The sequence below is a fragment of the Bombina bombina genome, chromosome 3 (genome assembly GCF_027579735.1).
Source record: "Bombina bombina isolate aBomBom1 chromosome 3, aBomBom1.pri, whole genome shotgun sequence".
Classification (NCBI taxonomy): domain Eukaryota; kingdom Metazoa; phylum Chordata; class Amphibia; order Anura; family Bombinatoridae; genus Bombina; species Bombina bombina.
The window spans coordinates 597814960-597837600 of NC_069501.1; the positions used below are offsets into that span (position 1 = coordinate 597814960).

General features: G+C 39.0%; 1 protein-coding gene across 2 annotated transcripts in view; it reads left to right on the forward strand.

Moving 5' to 3' along the window:
* Positions 1-22641, forward strand: part of LOC128653727 (NIPA-like protein 3) — an 80308-nt gene that overhangs the window by 30379 nt on the left and 27288 nt on the right. Inside the window, exons 3-6 of one of the 2 annotated variants that reach the window (XM_053707189.1) lie at positions 3602-3670; positions 5323-5494; positions 17824-17883; positions 21032-21177. In XM_053707189.1, coding sequence (XP_053563164.1) covers positions 3602-3670; positions 5323-5494; positions 17824-17883; positions 21032-21177 — 447 coding nt within the window. The remainder of the gene's footprint in view (positions 1-3601; positions 3671-5322; positions 5495-17823; positions 17884-21031; positions 21178-22641) is intronic. The other variant, XM_053707190.1, reaches the window with a different exon arrangement.

Below are 22641 nucleotides of genomic sequence, written 5' to 3' on the forward strand. Positions count from 1 at the left end.
TTTCTTTTGGCCATCTCTTCTGCTAGAAGAGTTTCTGAATTATCCGCTCTCTTGTGAATCTCCTTTTTCTGATTTTTCATCAGGATAAGGGGGTTTTGCAGACTTCATTTAAATGCTTACCTAAGGTTGTGAATTCTAACAACATTAATAGAGAAATTGTTGTCCCTTCCTTGTGTCCTAATCCTAAGAATTCTTTGGAGAGATCCTTACATTCTTTGGATGTGGTAATAGCTTTGAAATATTACGTTGAAGCTACTAGAGATTTCAGGAAGACTTCTAGTCTATTTGTTATCTTTTCTGGTTCTAGGAAAGGTCAGAAGGCTTCTGCTGTTTCTTTGGCTTCGTGGTTAAAGCTTTTGATTTATCAAGCTTATTTGGAGTCGGGTCATGCCCCGCCTCAGAGAATTACAGCTCATTCTACTAGATCAGTCTCCACTTCGTGGGCTTTTAAGAATGAAGCTTCAGTTGATCAGATTTGCAAAGCAGCAACTTGGTCTTTTTTGCATACATTTACTAAATTCTACTGTTTTTATGTATTTTCTTCTTCGGAAGCAATTTTTGGTAGAAAAGTTCTTCAGGCAGCTGTTTCAGTTTGATTCTTCTGCTTATGTTTTAAGTTTTTCTTTTCATTTATGAGAATAAACTTATATTTTGGGTTGTGGATGAATTTTTTTAGCGAAAAATGGCTGTTTTTGTTTTATCCCTCCCTCTCTAGTGACTCTTGCGTGGAGTTCCACATCTTGGGTATTGCTATCCCATATGTCACTAGTTCATGGACTCTTGCCAACATGAAAGAAAACATAATTTATGTAAGAATTTACCTGATAAATTAATTTCTTTCATATTGGCAAGAGTCCATGAGGCCCACCCTTTTTTATGGTGGTTATGATTTTTTTTTGTATGAAGCACAATTATTTCCAAATTCCTTTGTTGATGCTTTTTACTCCTTTCTTTATCACCCCACTACTTGGCTATTCGTTAAACTGAATTGTGGGTGTGGTGAGGGGTGTATTTATAGACATTTTGAGGTTTGGGAAACTTTGCCCCTCCTGGTAGGATTGTATATCCCATATATCACTAGCTCATGGACTCTTGCCAATATGAAAAAAATTAATTTATCAGGTAAGTTCTTACATAAATTATGTTTTTTCCATTTTAAAATGTTTGGAATTGCCTTATCGCCGTGTTTGCTGCAGTTGTTTTTTGATAGCCAATTCCCGCCCACCACTTGCTTTAATTGGAGGAGCCAATAGGGACATTTTATTTTGGTGTACACATCAAGTCACAGTTACTTAATCTCTATTGTTTTGTCGTTCTTAACTTTTATCATCTCTGCTGAAGCCAATTAGGGACAAATATTTGGTAGGGTTAGGTTTGTGAAGCCTTCCAGGGGCATTAGGGGTTCTTAGAATCGGAAAAACTCTTGATAAGACTTAAATAGAGGAATGGAGGCAAAATAAATAATGCAAGTTTATTGCTAATTTGCTTTAATAGTAGGTTGCTGCTTTAAAACAGGACACATCTGAAAAATAGGTTTTCAGATAATGGAACATTATTCAAAACAGCCCTGACATATGTATTTTTCCTATGTGTCCTGTTTTAAAGCGACAATTTGGCCACCCTATTTAAAGGGACTTTCAAGTCAGGATAAACTTTTATGATTCAGATAGAGCATGCAGTTTTAACATACTTTACTAATTTACTTCCATTATCAAATGATGCACAATCTTGTTATATTCCCACTTTCTGTGGAACAAGATCCTACTGAGCATATGCACAAGCTCACAGGGTATACATATACTAGTCTGTGAATGGCTGATGTCTATCACATGATAAAGGGGGCTGGAAAATGGGAGAAAAAATTAATTTGTCAGAAAAAAAATCTGCTGCTTATTTGAAATTCAAAGTGTTATTGTCTTGTCTTTTTATTCTGCACTTGTTAGTTATGCAATTCTACTGCATTGAGTTGTCCTTTAATACAATTACACATAATTAAACTTTACTGTTTACTGTCACTTTAATAGCATTTCAGCACCGCCTCAGGTGTTTAATTACCTGCAGTAGAACCAGCCTTCCCTGTTCTAAATGTTTATTTGTTTCACGTAAGATTAGATGTGTGATACAGCCAAATAGAATCTTGTCAGAGTGCTTTCTCTATGGGTCACGGAAGACGTCATACTTGATCAGTACTGATACATTATTAAATTGGCACATAAAACTGCTTCTCCCGGATTTTAATTGAGTTTATTTTTCAGCCATTTTTTTTGTTATAAAAAAGGGGTTAAGTAAAAGCTATTAGAATTAAAGGACAAACTATCAGGAAATGCTATACTGCTCACTGGCTGTCAGGGGCCACTCCCACACAATAATACTGGTTTATTCAGCAGAGGAACATCCAATTAAAAAAAAATTAACAAACAGAACAAAACAAAGGCCTGAACTACATTTTGAAATATTCAATTTTAGATAGAACAGAGCCATTTTCTGAATATCATGTCACTTTAAGTTGATATTTATGCAGAGACAATGTAATTAATTAATCCATATTTACACACCTGTTAAATGCTTTTGTGTCTGTGGAATAACAAATAATTTGGCCTATTCCAGTCCATTCTTATTTTCAATGCAAAAACCGTGAATTCAATTTAGGAAGGTTTTGACTTCATATTCATTGTTCTTCTAATTCAATTAAACACTGATGTTTGTAAATGGTTAAAACTCATGGGTTTTGAATGCATTATTTCCACAGCATCTGTATTTAGGAAATTGCATTACTACCTTTCCTTCCTTCATGGAAACGTATTGGCGTTTCTTAGGCTTTTTGCATGGTTTTCAAATAGGTTGTCAGAGACCCGCACGGAAGCAAAAACTAAGTAGTCAATACTAAAGTGAAACATAACAACTAAGTATATATTTTTATTGGTTGAAAAATGTTATCTCTTCACTCATCCTTTTTATTTCAATAGACGTGATTGTGTTTACTAAAATTTGATCAAAACTTTTGCAAAACCTTGTCCATTTTGTCTGTTACTTTTATCTTTTGTGAATAGGTCTGCATTACTTTTTATCTTTTTTTTTTGTACATTTGAAGAAAAAAAACATGATGCGTAGGAAGGCTAATTCTGTAAGCGCTATGCTTTGTAACACCGTATGTCACTTTTAGCCAATCCCTATGACATAATGATAACTGTTTGCTATTAATTACTATTCCTATAAAATGTTTTGTGGCATCATGGTGATCATCTGAAAATTAAAAGGGCGGACGAGATCTCTCATTCATTAAGAGGAGAATATATTCTTTCACATGAAACATTTATTATTCTACTATACTAATTATATTAGTCTTTCTACCCTTTCATTGGAGGGGTTTCTTGACCCGCTTGCACAAATGGGTGGGGATAAGGGTTATGGTATATTTCTATGCTTCAGGCTTATTTGTCATTGTTATCACAATCACATAATGCCTCGTCCTTATTGGAGGTAATTAGTGATTCTATCTCACATAATATAGTACTTACATTTTATTAGCATGTGTCTTGTATCTGCTTTTGACTCATTATAGGGACAAATAATTTCTTATTTTTGGTTATTTTTCTTGCAGGACAATCTGATTGGTGCCCTACTGGCCATATTTGGACATCTTATAATCAGCATTGCTCTTAACCTACAGGTAAAAAAAAAAAATCATGCCACCTAGTCGCTAAGAAAGTTTTACCTGCAATGTTTTGTTTTTATCATGCAGTTCCTAAAAGCAGAAATTAAATATGATATATATTTATTTTTATTTATTTATTTTTTGTTGATAAAAGCAGGGAAAGGTAGATTAAAGTAAATTATTTATTTGTGTCATGTAACAGAGGGTATTTCAAAATTAATTACATTTCTTTTTGCATACGTCATTAAACCTCTTTACTACCGGAAATTTCAGAGAAAAACTTGACCAACATACTGGAGAATTTTTAGCATTTTTGCTATCACTTCATTTAAACAGAAATAGTCTTGTTTTTTTTATTTACAAGACCCAGGGCCATTAAAGTCTAAAAATTCCATGCTCTAATCTGTAAGAGCATGTAAAATTCTAGTAATCAACCCTGGTGTACTGTGTATTTAACCCCCACAAATGGGTTAAACACACAGATGTTCTGCATGGGACCCTTAGTGCACTGCTGGTCCCAAGCTGATCGCACCACTGAGCCAATAAGCAGCGCTAGTTGCACGACTTAGATGTACATCTAGCGCTGCTGTTCAGATGCTCTAACGGATTCAAGCATGTCATTTTTAGATTACAACAAACCTTTATGTAGACAACTCAAGGTATTAGGCTAGGCCTATTTCAGAATTTTTTATGCCGCCATTTTACCGTGAAATGCGATTCAAAAATTAATTTACATTTTCACAAACTTTGGGTTTCTCACTAAAATGATCTACACACCGTTTGTGCAGTAATAACACAAATGGTTGTAAAAGCTTCTCAGGGATGGGATCCTTTTTGTTCAGAAATGACAAAAGTTCTTGGCTTTGCCATTTCATTTTGGTAATTAGAACTCCCCTAATTGCACCAAACTTCTTCACTGCTGGGAATTTCAGGAGTTAATTAGTTAGCTGGTAAGGGTAATAGTATTGTAGTGTAGGGATTGCCCTGACACCTCCCTGATTCCTGCCTAATCCCTCCCAAACAGCTCTCCTCGCCACCATCTTAAGTACTGGTAGACTGTATGCCAGTATGCAGTTTAGAGATTTATTTTTTTTATTATGTTTTTTTTTTCCTGTAGTGTAGGGATTCCTCCCACCTCCCTGACTTCTCCCAAACAGCTCTCTTACCTTCCCCCTTCGCACTAGCCATCTTAGCTGTCTACCAGTACCCAGGTTTATAGGTATTTTTAATTTAATTGATTTAGTTATTTTTCTGTAGTGTAGGGGTCCCCCTCACCCCCCCCCTCTCTGCAATCGTTATTATAGGGACCCTTTTTTATTTTTGTATTGTAGTGACCCATCCTTACCTCTGCCTTCAAAATGTATTTCCACCCCTTTATCCCCCTACCCTGCTGGGCAAACCACACGCCATCCCTCCCACACCTTTCACCGGCACCTACGGATGATCGTTACAAACAGTGTCACTGTCTGTAACAATCTGACTTCATATGGTAACAGAGCACTGATTGCTTGACAACCGAGGCTGCTTGGGCTTCAACCATGTCCAATGTAGATCTACGTTATGCTGTATTCTGGACTTTTCACATAAATCTACATCCTATTGGGGTAAGGGGTTAAATATATGACCATGAACATTGCCACTTTAATATGCATATTTTCTTTACGTAGAAATACAGTCATATCCGGCTAACGGGTTCCAAAGATCCTCGTTCATACTTCAAAACAAAGACATGGTGGCTTGGGCTGTTCCTGCTGCTTGTGGGAGAATTAGGAGTGTTCTCATCTTACGCCTTTGCTCCCCTATCGCTTATTGCACCTCTCAGTGCTGTCTCACTTATAGGTGAGTGTAAAAAAATAACCATATACTTTTGAAGTTGTCCTTTATCTTTCAAGATTAATCCAGTCATAGAAATATATGAAGATATTATCTGGAAGGTTTCTTCACTCACTTGTAGATACATGGTGATCATCTAAAAGAACAAGGAATGTAGTTGACTTGCACAATATATCATTTATAACTGTATTTCATAAGGGACTATTTAATACATAATACATTTTGGTCTAAAATAAGCTATTGTTGGGATCACAATGATTCTTGAAATACTCTGTAAATTGATTGACTGAACAAGGTAATGCTCTGTTAAAGGGACATGATACCCAAATGTTAAAGCACTTAAATGTGATGCAGCATAAATACTTGTCCAAGGGACAGCAGTGCTAGCCTTAATTTACTTGTTTCTGTTTTAAGCCACATTACCACATCAAACCTCAGATCAGACCCTTTGCCCTGCAGCCCATCTCAGCAGTATGTCCACATGAGATCTTGATTCAGAGTCCTGGTCCTCTCTTTCATAAGTTCACACTCATACTCCTGAAGTCCCACTTTTAGCCACTTACAGCACCTCTGAGCAGTCCCTGACACTCTAGTCACACTCTCCGCCACATTCCTACAAGAGACCTCAAATTACACCCCTGGTCCTGCAGCAAGAGACAAATATATACCTCAGATACGATGCCAAGACCCTTTAACTTCTGTCAACCACATCAAACCTCAGATCAGACCACTGGCTCTGCCCATGTCAGCATCATGCCCACTTCAGTCGTCAGATCATACCCACACCCTACAAGCCCCTCTTTCAGTCACATGACCACACTAGGCCTCCTGTCTTATCTATTGACCAGCAGTCTATTTGTCAGCCACATACCAGCTTTACTGTGCTAGCCCTTAAGCCCTTACCTTAACATTGCTGCTTTCTCTGGTAACTGTTTCCATGCTCAATGATGTGCTGTCTTTCAAGCACCATACATGTGGGGGTTCAATGCAAAAGCCATTTTGAGGAGGAGAATAATGGGTCTGCTGCACTTTACAGCTATACAGGAATGTGACAAGCTGCTTACTAAATGATGCTGTATAGAGGAGCATTACCAAAAAGCTGTGGCACTTCTTTGCCATGCACCACAACAGGGATGTAAAAATAAAAATACATTTTTATTTTTACTGGACAGTTGGTTCAAACACTGAACTATCCAGTTTGATCGCAATCTATTTGACCCTAGGCTTAAAGATATTACATACCTATTCTGAATGTTCCAGTGATAGTGCTGCATATTTTATTTTATTACATGCATGCAGCGGAGCACTGATGTTAATGTGTACATAAGTTCTGCTTAATGTGTGCATGCATAATGATGTCATCACAGTCATACATAGCTCTAGAGCTATCTACTAATGCATATTGGAATTTTTGTATTTTCACTTACAGCCAACTCCCCATAAATGAAAGCATGTGCCAGTTCTTAGGTATCAACAGCAATGCTGACAAACTGAGTACAAAAATGTTGTTTGTGGCTTGTTTCTCCAACATTGGTGTGTCCGGTCCACTGCGTCATCCATTACTTGTGGGATATTCTCTTCCCCAACAGGAAATGGCAAAGAGCACAGCAAAAGCTGTCCATATAGCCCCTCCTCAGGCTCTGCCCCCCAGTCATTCTCTTTGCCGCTCTGAACAAGTAGCATCTCCACGGAGATGGTGAAGAGTATGTGGTGTTTAGTTGTAGTTTTTTATTCTTCTATCAAAAGTTTGTTATTTTGAAATAGTACTGGTTGTGCTATTTACTCTGAAACAGAAAGAGATGAAGAGTTCTGTTTAAAAGAGGAGTATGATTATAGCAGCAGTAACTAAAATCAATTGCTGTTCCCACGCAGGACTGTTGAGCCCAGAGAACTTCAGTTGGGGGGGACAGTTTGCAGACTTTTCTGCTCAAGGTATGACTAGCCATTTTTCTAACAAGACTGTGTAATGCTGGAAGGCTGTCATTTTCCCTCATGGGGATCGGTAAGCCATTTTCTTAGACTCAGAAAGAATAAAGGGCTTATTATGGGCTATTAACTGGTGGACACTCTTAAGGGCTAAATCGATTGCTTATTTAGGTATTATTTACAGTTTGAAGTGGATTTCACACTTTTTATTATTTGGGGAACGTTTTTAACACCAGGCACTAGTTAAGACACCTTTCCAGGCAGGAAGGGCCTTTCACTGTAGGAGCCTCATTTTCGCGCCATTATTGCGCAGTTTCGTTTGAGTGGAGTGCATGCAGCTGCATGTGAGAGGGTCTGGTATCTACTGAAAACGTTCCTGGAAGGCTTGAATTGGTATCGTATACCCCCCCGGGATAGGTGAAGTCACAACAAACGCTGTGGCTGGGACTGTAGTGGGGTTAAAATTGCAAATGGCTCAGTTTTCCGCATTTTAAGGGTTAAAAACTTGAAAATTGGGGTGCAATACTTTGAATGCATTAAGACACTGTGGTGAAAATTTGGTAAGGATTGGATAATTCCTTCATAGTTTTTCACATATTCAGTAATAAAGTGTGCTCTGTTTAACATTTAAAGAGACAGTAACGGTTTTGTTTAAAAACGGTTTTTGTGCTTTATTAACCAGTTTAAGCCTGTCTAACATGTCTGTACCTTCAGATAGATCATGTTCTGTATGTATGGAGGCCAAGGTGGTTCCCCCTTCAAATGTATGTGATAATTGTGCCATGGCGTCCAAACAAAGTAAGGACAGTACTGTCACATTTAGTAAGGTTGCCCAGGATGATTCCTCAAATGAAGGAAGTAGGGATAGTTCTGCATCCTCTCCTTCTGTGTCCATACCAGTTATGCCCGCGCAGGCGACCCCTAGTACTTCTAGCGCGCCAATGTTTGTTACTATGCAATAATTGACGGCAGTAATGGATAACTCCATAGCTAATATTTTATCCAAAATGCCAGCATTTCAGAGAAAGCGTGATTGTTCTGTTTTAAACACTGTAGAGCAGGAGGGCGCTGATGATAATTTATCTGTCATACCCTCACACCAGTCTGAAGTGGCAGTGAGGGAGGGTTTGTCAGATGGAGAAATTTCTGATACAGGAAGAATTTCTCAGCAGGCAGAACCTGATGTTGTGACATTTAAATTTAAATTAGAGCATCTCCGTGCATTACTTAAGGAGGTGCTATCTACTCTGGATGATTGTGACAATTTGGTCATCCCAGAAAAATTGTGCAAGATGGACAAATTCCTAGAGGTCCCGGTGCACCCTGATGCCTTTCCGATACCTAAAAGGGTGGCGGACATAGTGAATAAGGAGTGGGAGAAGCCAGGCATACCTTTTGTCCCTCTTCCTATATTTAAGAAATTGTTCCCCATGGTCGACCCCAGGAAGGACACATGGCAAACAGTCCCTAAGGTCGAGGGGGCGGTTTCTACACTAGCCAAACGCACGACTATTCCCATTGAGGACAATTGTGCTTTCAAAGATCCTATGGATAAAAAATTGGAGGTTTTGCTTAAAAAGATTTTTGTACAGCAAGGTTACCTCCTTCAACCAATTTCGTGCATTATTCCTGTCACTACAGCGGCGTGTTTCTGGTTCGAGGAACTGGAAAAGTCGCTCAGTAAGGAGACTCCATATGAGGAGGTCATGGACAGAATTCACGCACTTAAGTTAGCTAATTCCTTTATTTTAGATGCCGCTTTGCAGTTAGCGAGATTAGCGGCGAAAAATTCAGGGTTTGCAATTGTGGCGCGCAGAGCACTCTGGCTAAAGTCTTGGTCGGAGGATGTATCTTCCAAGACAAAATTGCTTAATATCCCTTTCAAAGGTAAGACCCTTTTTGGGCCAGAATTGAAAGAAATTATTTCAGACATCACTGGGGGAAAGGGCCATGCCCTCCCACAAGATAGGCCTTTCAAGGCTAAGAATAAGTCCAATTTTCGTTCCTTTCGCAATTTCAGGAACGGACCGGCTTCCAACTCTGCAGCCTCTAGACAAGAGGGTAACGCTTCCCAGACTAAACCAGCTTGGAAACTAATGCAAGGCTGGAACAAGGGTAAACAGGCCAAGAAGCCTGCTGCTGCTACCAAGACAGCATGAAGGGGTAGCCCCCGATCCGAGACCGGATCTAGTAGGGGGCAGACTCTCTCTCTTTGCTCAGGCTTGGGCAAGAGATGTTCAGGATCCCTGGGCACTAGAAATAGTCTCTCAGGGTTATCTTCTAGAATTCAAGGAACTACCCCCAAGGGGAAGGTTCCACATGTCTCACTTATCTTCAAACCAAATAAAGAGACAGGCATTCTTACATTGTGTAGAAGACCTGTTAAAGATGGGAGTGATACACCCAGTTCCAGCTGTGGAACAAGGTCAGGGGTTTTACTCAAACCTGTTTGTAGTTCCCAAAAAAGAGGGAACTTTCAGACCAATTCTGGATTTAAAAATTCTAAACAAATTTCTCAGAGTTCCATCGTTCAAAATGGAAACCATTCGAACAATTTTACCTACAATCCGAGAGGGTCAATATATGACTACCGTGGATTTAAAGGATGCGTATCTACATATTCCTATCCACAATGATCATCATCAGTTCCTAAGGTTCGCCTTTCTGGACAAACATTATCAGTTCGTGGCTCTCCCATTCGGACTAGCCACTGCTCCCAGAATTTTCACAAAGGTGCTTGGGTCCCTTCTGGCGGTTCTAAGACCAAGGGGCATTGCAGTGGCACCTTATCTGGACGACATTCTAATTCAAGCGTCGTCTCTTTCCAAGGCAAAGGCTCATACAGACATTGTTCTAGCCTTTCTCAGATCTCACGGGTGGAAGGTGAACGTAGAAAAGAGTTCCCTGTCTCCGTCGACAAGAGTTCCCTTTTTGGGAACAATAATAGATTCTTTAGAAATGAAGATCTTCCTGACAGAAGTCAGAAAGTCAAAGCTTCTAAACGCTTGTCAAGTTCTTCACTCTATTCTGCAGCCTTCCATAGCTCAGTGCATGGAAGTAGTAGGGTTGATGGTTGCAGCAATGGACATAGTTCCTTTTGCTCGAATTCATCTAAGACCATTACAACTGTGCATGCTCAATCAGTGGAATGGGGACTATGCAGACTTGTCTCCAAAGATTCAAGTAGACCAGATGACCAGAGACTCACTCCGTTGGTGGTTGTCCCAGGATCACCTGTCTCAGGGAATGAGTTTCCGCAGACCAGAGTGGGTCATTGTCACGACCGACGCCAGTCTATTAGGCTGGGGCGCGGTCTGGGATTACCTGAAAGCTCAGGGTCTATGGTCTCGGGAAGAGTCCCTTCTCCCGATAAACATCCTGGAACTGAGAGCGATATTCAATGCTCTCCGGGCTTGGCCTCAACTAGCGAAGGCCGGATTCATAAGATTCCAGTCAGACAACATGACGACTGTAGCTTACATCAACCATCAGGGGGGAACAAGGAGTTCCTTGGCGATGAGAGAGGTATCCAAAATCATCAAATGGGCGGAGGATCACTCCTGCCACCTATCTGCAATTCACATCCCAGGAGTAGACAACTGGGAGGCGGATTATCTGAGTCGTCAGACTTTCCATCCGGGGGAGTGGGAACTCCACCCGGAGGTTTTTGCCCAGTTGACTCAATTATGGGGCATTCCAGACATGGATCTGATGGCATCTCGTCAGAACTTCAAGGTTCCTTTCTACGGGTCCAGATCCAGGGATCCCAAGGCGACTCCAGTGGATGCATTAGTGGCGCCTTGGTCGTTCAACCTAGCTTATGCGTTTCCACCGTTCCCTCTCCTTCCCAGGCTTGTAGCCAGGATCAAACAGGAGAGGGCCTTGGTGATTCTGATAGCTCCTGCGTGGCCACGCAGGACTTGGTATGCAGACCTGGTGAATATGTCATCGGCTCCACCATGGAAGCTACCTTTGAGACAGGATCTTCTAGTACAAGGTCCATTCGAACATCCAAATCTAGTTTCTCTGCAGCTGACTGCTTGGAAATTGAATGTTTGATTTTATCCAAGCGTGGGTTTTCAGATTCAGTGATAGATACTCTGGTCCAAGCCAGAAAACCTGTGACTAGAAAGATTTACCATAAAATATGGAAAAAATTTATCTGTTGGTCTGAATCCAAGGGATTCTCCTGGAGTAAGATTAAAATTCCTAAGATCCTCTCCTTTCTCCAAGAAGGTTTGGATAAGGGATTGTCAGCGAGTTCTCTAAAAGGACAGATTTCTGCTTTATCTGTCTTGTTACACAAACGACTGACAGCTGTGCCAGATGTACAAGCTTTTGTACAGGCTTTGGTCAGAATCAAGCCTGTTTACAGACCCTTGACTCCTCCTTGGAGTCTAAATTTAGTTCTTTCAGTTCTTCAAGGGGTTCCGTTTGAACCCTTACATTCTGTTTTTGGTTGCTATTTCTTCTGCAAGAAGAGTTTCTGAATTATCTGCTTTGCAGTGTAATCCACCCTATCTGGTGTTCCATTCAGAAAAGGTCGTTTTGCGTACTAAGCCTGGTTTTCTTCTGAAGGTTGTTTCCAACAGGAATATTAACCAGGAAATAGTTGTTCCTTCTCTGTGTCCGAATCCAGTTTCAAAGAAGGAACGTTTGTTACACAATTTAGATGTAGTTCGTGCTTTAAAGTTCTATTTAGAAGCAACTAAGGATTTTAGACAAACCTCATCTTTGTTTGTCGTTTACTCTGGTAAGAGGAGAGGACAAAAAGCTACGGCTACCTCTCTTTCTTTCTGGCTGAAAAGCATTATCCGATTGGCTTATGAGACTGCCGGACGGCAGCCTCCTGAACGAGTCACAGCTCACTCCACTAGAGCTGTGGCTTCCACATGGGCCTTCAAGAACGAGGCTTCTGTTGATCAGATATGTAAGGCAGCGACTTGGTCTTCTCTGCACACTTTTGCCAAATTTTACAAATTTGATACTTTTGCTTCTTCGGAGGCTGTTTTTGGGAGAAAGGTTTTGCAAGCCGTGGTGCCTTCCGTTTAGGTAACCTGATTTTCTCCCTCCCTTCATCCGTGTCCTAAAGCTTTGGTATTGGTTCCCACAAGTAATGGATGACGCCGTGGACCGGACACACCAATGTTGGAGAAAACAGAATTTATGCTTACCTGATAAATTACTTTCTCCAACGGTGTGTCCGGTCCACGGCCCGCCCTGGTTTTTTAATCAGGTTTAAAAAATTTCTTTCTCTATACACTACAGTCACCACGGCACCCTATAGTTTCTCCTTTTTTTCTCCTAACCGTCGGTCGAATGACGGGGGGGGCGGAGCCTGAGGAGGGGCTATATGGACAGCTTTTGCTGTGCTCTTTGCCATTTCCTGTTGGGGAAGAGAATATCCGACAAGTAATGGATGACGCCGTGGACCGGACACACCGTTGGAGAAAGTAATTTATCAGGTAAGCATAAATTCTGTTTTTATATAATTTTCGTTTCGTAAGAATCCACGATGTTTGTCATAAGCATTGTGGTAGCTCTGTACAGTACATTTTATGACATTAGTCACAGTACATTTTTTAGCATCTTTTTTTATCAAACATATGTTATCTTATTTTGTTTTGGTAGCACTCTCCAACACAGATGTCCTCTAAATAAATAATAAACACTAAATATGCTTAATAAACAGGTTATTCCCACCTCCCTCTAGGCTTTGGTGTCACCATGTTGAAATTTAGCTTTCAGTTTATTCCAGTGAGCAACTCTCCTTCACATACCTGTAGTGAAACCTGGGTTCCAATATAGCAACACCTGTTATTAAAGGGGGTGCATGATATGTATTTAATGTTTAATGTCCCTTTATTAAGGGAACAAAGCAATAAACCCAAGACAGGAACTCCTCCTTTCAAGTGGGTTTAAATCTTCCGGTCACCATCACACTTTTTTTCTGCCCGCCAAACAAGATGGACAGAAACATCAGTCTTTGATTATATTATTAATAATGGGGGGTTTTTCTATTTCTTTCTTAAAGCTTAAAGGGACACTAAACCCCAATTTTTTTCTTTCATGATTCAGATAGAGCATGCAATTTTAAGCATCTTTCTAATTTACTCCTATTATCAATTTTTCTTTGCTGTTTTGCTATCTTTATTTGAAAAAGAAGGCATCTAAGCTAAGGAGCCAGCCAATTTTTTGGTCAGGACCCTGTACAGCACTTGTTTATTGGTGCTGTCCAATCAGCAAGGACAACCCAGGTTGTTCATGGAAAATGGCCCGGCATCTAAACTTACATTCTTGCTTTTCAAATAAAGATACCAAGAGAATGAAGAACATTTTATAAAAGGAGTAAATTAGAACGTTGCTTAAGATTGCATGCTCTATATGAATCATGAAAGAAAAAATTTGGGTTCAGTGTCCCTTTAATGACATTTATGTGCCTGTTTCAGATATAAAATGATATGGATAGTCAGTTTTTACATCTGGGGGTGAAGACCACCAATCTAGTTTGTGAATGAAAACATGGTAGCTCCATCTTGTATTGTTTTCCTCACTTCACTCCCCCACAGAATGCCAGTCTGTGATTTACTGTTCTAAGAATTCATCCCATGTGTTCTTAAATCAAAGTGATGATAAACTCTCCCCTTTTTAAAATCAGATCCGGAATATTAGTGATATTTTAATATAGATTTCTCCAACATAGGTGTGTCCGGTCCACGGCGTCATCCTTACTTGTGGGATATTCTCTTCCCCAACAGGAAATGGCAAAGAGCCCAGCAAAGCTGGTCACATGATCCCTCCTAGGCTCCGCCTACCCCAGTCATTCTCTTTGCCGTTGTACAGGCAACATCTCCACGGAGATGGCTTAGAGTTTTTTAGTGTTTAACCATTACAACTGTGCATGCTCAGTCAGTGGAATGGGGACTATACAGACTTGTCTCCGACGATACAAGTAAATCAGAGGACCAGAGATTCACTCCGTTGGTGGCTGTCCCTGGACAACCTGTCACAAGGGATGAACTTCCGCAGACCAGAGTGGGTCATTGTCACGACCGACGCCAGTCTGATGGGCTGGGGCGCGGTCTGGGGACCCCTGAAAGCTCAGGGTCTTTGGTCTCGGGAAGAATCTCTTCTACCGATAAATATTCTGGAACTGAGGGCGATACTCAATGCTCTCAAGGCTTGGCCTCAGCTAGCAAAGGCCAAGTTCATACGGTTTCAATCAGACAACATGACGACTGTTGCGTACATCAACCATCAGGGGGGAACAAGGAGTTCCCTGGCGATGGAAGAAGTGACCAAAATCATTCAATGGGCGGAGACTCACTCCTGCCACCTGTCTGCAATCCACATCCCAGGAGTGGAAAATTGGGAAGCGGATTTTCTGAGTCGTCAGACATTACATCCGGGGGAGTGGGAACTCCATCCGGAAATCTTTGCCCAAATTACTCAACTGTGGGGCATTCCAGACATGGATCTGATGGCCTCTCGTCAGAACTTCAAGGTTCCTTGCTACGGGTCCAGATCCAGGGATCCCAAGGCGACTCTAGTAGATGCACTAGTAGCACCTTGGACCTTCAAACTAGCTTATGTATTCCCGCCGTTTCCTCTCATCCCCAGGCTGGTAGCCAGGATCAATCAGGAGAGGGCATCGGTGATCTTGATAGCTCCTGCGTGGCCACGCAGGACTTGGTATGCAGATCTGGTGAATATGTCATCGGCTCCACCATGGAAGCTACCTTTGAGACGAGACCTTCTTGTTCAAGGTCCGTTCGAACATCCGAATCTGGTCTCACTCCAACTGACTGCTTGGAGATTGAACGCTTGATCTTATCAAAACGAGGGTTCTCAGATTCTGTTATTGATACTCTTGTTCAGGCCAGAAAGCCTGTAACTAGAAAAATTTACCACAAAATATGGAAAAAATATATCTGTTGGTGTGAATCTAAAGGATTCCCTTGGGACAAGGTAAAAATTCCTAAGATTCTATCCTTTCTTCAAGAAGGATTGGAGAAAGGATTATCTGCAAGTTCCTTGAAGGGACAGATTTCTGCTTTGTCTGTGTTACTTCACAAAAAACTGGCAGCTGTGCCAGATGTTCAAGCCTTTGTTCAGGCTCTGGTTAGAATCAAGCCTGTTTACAAACCTTTGACTCCTCCTTGGAGTCTCAACTTAGTTCTTTCAGTTCTTCAGGGGGTTCCGTTTGAACCCTTACATTCCGTTGATATTAAGTTATTATCTTGGAAAGTTTTGTTTTTGGTTGCAATTTCTTCTGCTAGAAGAGTTTCAGAATTATCTGCTCTGCAGTGTTCTCCTCCTTATCTGGTGTTCCATGCAGATAAGGTGGTTTTACGTACTAAACCTGGTTTTCTTCCGAAAGTGGTTTCTAACAAAAACATTAACCAGGAGATAGTCGTGCCTTCTTTGTGTCCGAATCCAGTTTCAAAGAAGGAACGTTTGTTGCACAATTTGGATGTTGTTCGCGCTCTAAAATTCTATTTAGATGCTACAAAGGATTTTAGACAAACATCTTCCTTGTTTGTTGTTTATTCTGGTAAAAGGAGAGGTCAAAAAGCAACTTCTACCTCTCTCTCTTTTTGGATTAAAAGCATCATCAGATTGGCTTATGAGACTGCCGGACGGCAGCCTCCTGAAAGAATCACAGCTCATTCCACTAGGGCTGTGGCTTCCACATGGGCCTTCAAGAACGAGGCTTCTGTTGATCAGATATGTAGGGCAGCGACTTGGTCTTCACTGCACACTTTTACCAAATTTTACAAGTTTGATACTTTTGCTTCTTCTGAGGCTATTTTTGGGAGAAAGGTTTTGCAAGCCGTGGTGCCTTCCATTTAGGTGACCTGATTTGCTCCCTCCCTTCATCCGTGTCCTAAAGCTTTGGTATTGGTTCCCACAAGTAAGGATGACGCCGTGGACCGGACACACCTATGTTGGAGAAAACAGAATTTATGTTTACCTGATAAATTACTTTCTCCAACGGTGTGTCCGGTCCACGGCCCGCCCTGGTTTTTTAATCAGGTCTGATAATTTATTTTCTTTAACTACAGTCACCACGGTATCATATGGTTTCTCCTATGCAAATATTCCTCCTTTACGTCGGTCGAATGACTGGGGTAGGCGGAGCCTAGGAGGGATCATGTGACCAGCTTTGCTGGGCTCTTTGCCATTTCCTGTTGGGGAAGAGAATATCCCACAAGTAAGGATGACGCCGTGGACCGGACACACCGTTGGAGAAAGTAATTTATCAGGTAAACATAAATTCTGTTATATATTTAATTTATATTTAAATTCCCTGTGCACTGCCGCCTACTTTAAAAGTATTTTTTTTCTGTGAGCTAAACGTTTGAATTGTTTTTCAATCAGCACTCTAGCTACAACAAAAGTGCCATATGGACAACAATTCAAAGCCTAATTGGCCACAGTAGAGAAGGTAACCTAAGTTACAACATGGCAGCTCCCATTGTTTTATATACACTAAAACTTTACACTTATTTTGTTACATTTTTAAACCGCTAATGAAACTTTAAAAAATACATCTACATGTTATTCTCAGACTAATCTTTTCTTTCAATGCTTCATTCTGTCTAGCATTTATTTAATATTTAGTGTCTCTTTAATGTTTATGAATATTTTATCCTCATGTTTTACGGGTTTATTAATCTTTGTTGGCAAATCCTATTAAGGTGAGGTAAGATACGTGGCAATAAATCAAAGTTGCTGTTAATTTCATTATCTTGCCTCATGTCCCTACATAGCACTCATCAGTATTCCTGTCTTACCTTGTCCTACTGTATTATAAGATAAAATGATGGTTGCAGGAAGCGAAGTGTTATACCCATCTAGAAGGAGGATTCCAGGCCTTGGGTTTTCTGTCTTTTCTTGAAGGAACATGAAACCCAAAGTGTTTCTTTCATAATTCAGATAGTATATTATATTTAAAAAACAAACTAATTTAAATATATGATCAAATTTACTTAATTATCTTGGTATCCTTTGTTGAAAAGCAGGTAGGTAGCCTCAGGCACATTGAAGTGTGGAGACTATATGGCAAAACGTTTGTGAAAATGTTTCTTTCACATTGTTCAAACACTGCTGCCATCTAGTGATCAAAAACATTCTTGCAATGCTGCTGCCATAGAGTGGTACAGACACGTGCACACTATCTACCTAGATGTTCTCTTTAACAAAGAATACCATGAGAAAAAAAAAATTGATAATAGAAGTACATTGGAAACTTTTTTTTTTTATTGCATTCTCTGTCATGAAATAAATATTTGGCTTACACGTGTCACCTGTGAGTATGTGACATGAGCCAAAATGTGCAAATTAAAAAAATAGCTTAATGTGCAATGTCAAGTTGTGGTTTTTTTTTTTTTTTTTTGCTTTTGCAGCCAGCTCAATCATAGGAATTATATTTATTAAGGAGAAATGGAAACCTAAGGAATTCTTAAGTGAGTATAAAATTACCCTAAATCTTAAATGCTAAATATCATTTTCTATCATTTGCAATTCAAGGCAGTCGTCTTTGTTTTCATTTTAAATTAATTCAGTCAGGAAATTACCAGCAATGAAATAATAAGGTTCCTTTATAAATTTAAGCACAAAGGTAATGAATGTGCAATTAGAGGGGAATTTTACTGAAAAAGATAACATGTGCCTTCATTCCAAATCATCTTTGTGTAAATAGAAATAATATAGAAAAGAATAATATAGCTTGAATTCTAAACTAACTTTTAAAATATACGATTGTCTTTGTCAAGTTAATACATTTTAGTAGTGTTACTAATTTACTAGTATTTAACATTTAAATCATTATTTATTTTTTAAATGTGATGATATTATATGTCATGTAATGCTGATGATATTATATGTCATGTAATGCTGATGATATTATATGTCATGTAATGCTGATGATATTATATGTCATGTAATGCTGATGATATTATATGTCATGTAATGCTGATGATATTATATGTCATGTAATGCTGATGATATTATATGTCATGTAATGCTGATGATATTATATGTCATGTAATGCTGATGATATTATATGTCATGTAATGCTGATGATATTATATGTCATGTAATGCTGATGATATTATATGTCATGTAATGCTGATGATATTATAGATGTGGTTTATGAGAATTGATGCCATTTTGTCAAAAATGTCACAAAATACCTCCTGGGGTAAATTAGGATTGATATTTGGCTTTGAGAAATTTGAATGAAAATATAAACTCTGACATTAATGTGAGTTTTTACTTACACATTTACTGATTTTGTAATGTGTGTATATATCCCTAGTTAGGTTACTGTGAGCTAGCTAAACACATCTGGCGAGCCTATGACAAGAGGAATGTGTGTTGCCACCAATCCCCAGCTAGCTTCCAGCATTACTATATTACAAAATTAAAGGTACATTTCGTTTATCATTTCCCCACATGGAGGTGGTGATATCACCAGCCCTAGAGACCGGGAAGTGCTGGAATTCAGTTAGAAGCTTAAGGGAGCTGGATTTAGAGGTAAGTATTCAAACCCCTCTATCTCAGCTCCCTTAAAGGGATAATAAAACCATTTTTTTCCTTAATAATTCAGATTGAGCATGCAATTTTACGCAGCTTTCTATTATTCTTCTGTTATCAATTTTTCTTTGTTCTCTTGCTATCTTTATTTAAAAAAGCATAAATAAAAGCTTTGGAGCCGCCCCATTTTAGGTTGAAAACCTGGGTTACTTCTGCTGATTGGATGGCTAAATGCAGGGACCAATCAGCAAGCCCTATCCAGGGTACTGAACGAAAAATAGGCCAGCTCCAAAGCTTTCATTGCTGCCTTTTCAAATAAAGATAGCAAGAAAACAAAGAAAAATTGATAATAGAAGTAAATTAGAAAGTTGCTTAAAATTAAATGCTCTATCTGAATTGTGAAGGAAAAAAATGTGGGTTTACTATCCCTTTAAGCCCTAGAAACACCCAAGACCCACCTTTTGAAAGACAATTACCTGAATTTTAAGTGAGTCTTGGGCATGTTAAGTGAAAACATACACATTCAAATATATTTACACTTATTATAGGCCTTCAAAAAGGACTAGAGACTGCCATCACCCCTTATCATAAAAGCCCATTAGCCCCTCTTAAAAATAATACACCTATATAAGTTTTAATCTCTAGGAAATCAATGTGGTAATAGTGATCACCTGACGTAAATAAATGTGTGCTCATTTGAATAGAGGCTCATGGGAGCCCTACGTGCACATCAACATGATATGAAAGTTCCCAAAGGCCCTAATTTATAGAAGGATAACCCCTCATTCCCTTAACTATTGAGTTTAGAAGAAAAACAAAACACCATTGTTTACAACCATGTTTATTTAACCTCTTAAGGACATATGACGGAATTATTCCGTCATAAAACAATTGAGCAAACTGAAAGCTGTGTCCTTAAAGGGTTAAAATGTTTATTTATTTTTATATATATATATATATATATATCTGTGTGTGTGTGTGTGTGTGAATATGTATGTATGTGTATGTATATGTATAATATATATATATATATATATATATATACATACATATAATATAATATAATTAATAAAGGGGTGCTTATAAAAGGCCATCAAAATGCAAAAAGGCCTAGAGACCGCTTGTTTTAAAGCTAAGAAGCCCCTCTTTGACATAAAGCCCTTATAATAGCTTTAATAACCAGGTGATCCAGTGATCCCCTGTCATGAATAAATGTGCGTTTATTTAGGTAGAGGCTCAAGTGAAGCCCCCTACGTGCATATCAAAGTTATGTAACTATACCCAAAAGCTCTTATTTATATGAGGGCAACCCCTTTTTCGTTTTACTATTTTGTTTAGAAAAAACCCACACACAATTGTTTACAGTCTTGTTTATTACATTTTAATAATAATAATATGCATTTTTTTCACACATTTTGATCTGTGTGTGGGTTTCTCACTGAAAAATTACCTACAGTAGGGCATCTAAAAACTCAAAAACACTTCTGCACATGGATGGATATGGCTCAGCAGTTAAGGAGTTAAAGGGACATTGCATTTAATTGCAGTGTATGAAATAATTTACTTAATGATTTTTCTGCAGTTTATCTCTAAAAAAAATAGGGTTTTTTTCCCTCTACCCTCTGAGCTACATTTTGTAGGATCCAAAAAACTGACCTACCAACATGCTACATAGTGATTCTTTTATCAGTAGTCAGTGTATATTTATACCCTACCCAGCCTAGCGAATAATATGAGATAATTCTGAAATGCCTATTCAAGGATCGCAAATCGCATGCTAATAAAAGGATAGTTTTAAATGATTTTTACACATTTATTTTGGATGCAAATCTTTTCCAATATTTCTCTTAAATCACTTATATATATTATGCATATTTGGAACATTATTTTAATGTCTCTTTAGTTTATGTTATCCAAATCATTCTCCTCTCTCTAACCACACCATGCATGAGAAATTTCTTTCCTCTGTGATTTTGCCATTACATAAATCCATCCACTAACGCTTTCACCTGCATGATCACTAACCAGACTTCCTCTCATATGTATGTATGTGTCTTCTCTTTCCGTGCCCCAAAGGACGTTACATCTTGTCCTTTATAGGCTGCGGTTTGGCTGTTGCTGGAACTTATTTGCTGATCACGTTTGGGCCCAACAGTCACGAGAAGATGACTGGGGAGAATATTGTCAAGCATTTAGTTAGCTGGCCTTTTTTGCTTTACATGGTAAGTTTTGCATCTAGCAGCTCATCTACAGACCGGCAGAATTCTCCTTGTCAAATAATTGATCCTGTAATAGTTTTCACCTTACACATGCATCATGTACATACACATATACCAGCTGATAGTGGCAATATTGTGCTGCTGTTGTTGCATGGAATTACAGGTAAGCAGTTAACATAACAGAGGTGAAAAAAACAGCACTCCTGGATTCATGTTTAAAGGGACATAATACGTATATGTTAAATCACTTGAAAGGGATATAGTATAACTGTAAAAAGCTGACAGGTAAATATCACCTGAACATCTCTATGTAAAAAAGGAAGATATTTTACCTCACAATTTCCTCAGCTCACCAGAGTAAGTGCTGTGTAAAAATGTATCTTTCAGTTACTGCCTAGCTGTAGGTAAATGAACAGCAGCCAATCAGCATCAGCAGTGCTGAGGTCATGAACTGTGATCTCATGAGATTTCAGAGTAAACTTCCTTAAACAGGATAAGGAAATAACATGATTGTGCATGAGGCACGTTCCCTTGCAAGTCCTGGGACAGGCATACTGACTGGCTGCTTAAAGTCCTTTACAATGAGGTGTGAATACTTAGGACATTTTGAGGTAAAATATCTTCCTTTTTTACATAGAGATGTTCAGGTGATATTTTGTAGTCAGCTTTTTACAGCTATGCTGAATCACTTTTAAGTGTTTTAACATTTGGGTATCATTTCCCTTTAATTTTTATTTACTATGCTGTAACATGAAACGTTTTTCAGAGACCATAGGGGACATTATCAGACTAGCAGCAAGAAAGTGAGATATGTGTATATATTCACATCTCTTCCAGTCTTCTTCCACCTGTTGTTGTTATTAGTATCATTTATTTGTAGAGCACTGCAAAATTATGTAGCACTGGGTTTAGATATAGATGTATACAATGACAAAGATACAAAAAAACATTTTGGTATATTTCATGCCACCATTTCACTGCCAAATGCGGTCTTATTTATAAAATTGTTAACTTTTCAACAAACTTTGGGTTTCTCACTAAAATTATGTACATACCACTTGTTCAATCATGACACAAACGATTGTAAATAGCAGGCATGTATGGCTTTGCCTTTGGTTTTTGGTAATTAGAATGCCACTAATTGCAGCTGCGCACCATACCTCAGAAATTCACCACACTTGACTTTACTGTCCCGTTAACCTATTGTAATCAGAACCCATCCTCATCACTGATTAACTATATAAATGCCATATGTATTTTGGCATGATGGGCATACTTCCATAGTAAAATCAAACCCTAATATCTACACATAAGTCACACTTGCACTGTTGTGTTCATAAATCGGTTTAAAACAGGATTCTGCTATAGTGACTTAAGAACCTATTGCAATCCGTTTCCATCCACACTACTGCTAAACTGTCTGAATGTTGGATATCGTTCAATCGCTAAGAGCAAGTAGTGAAGTAG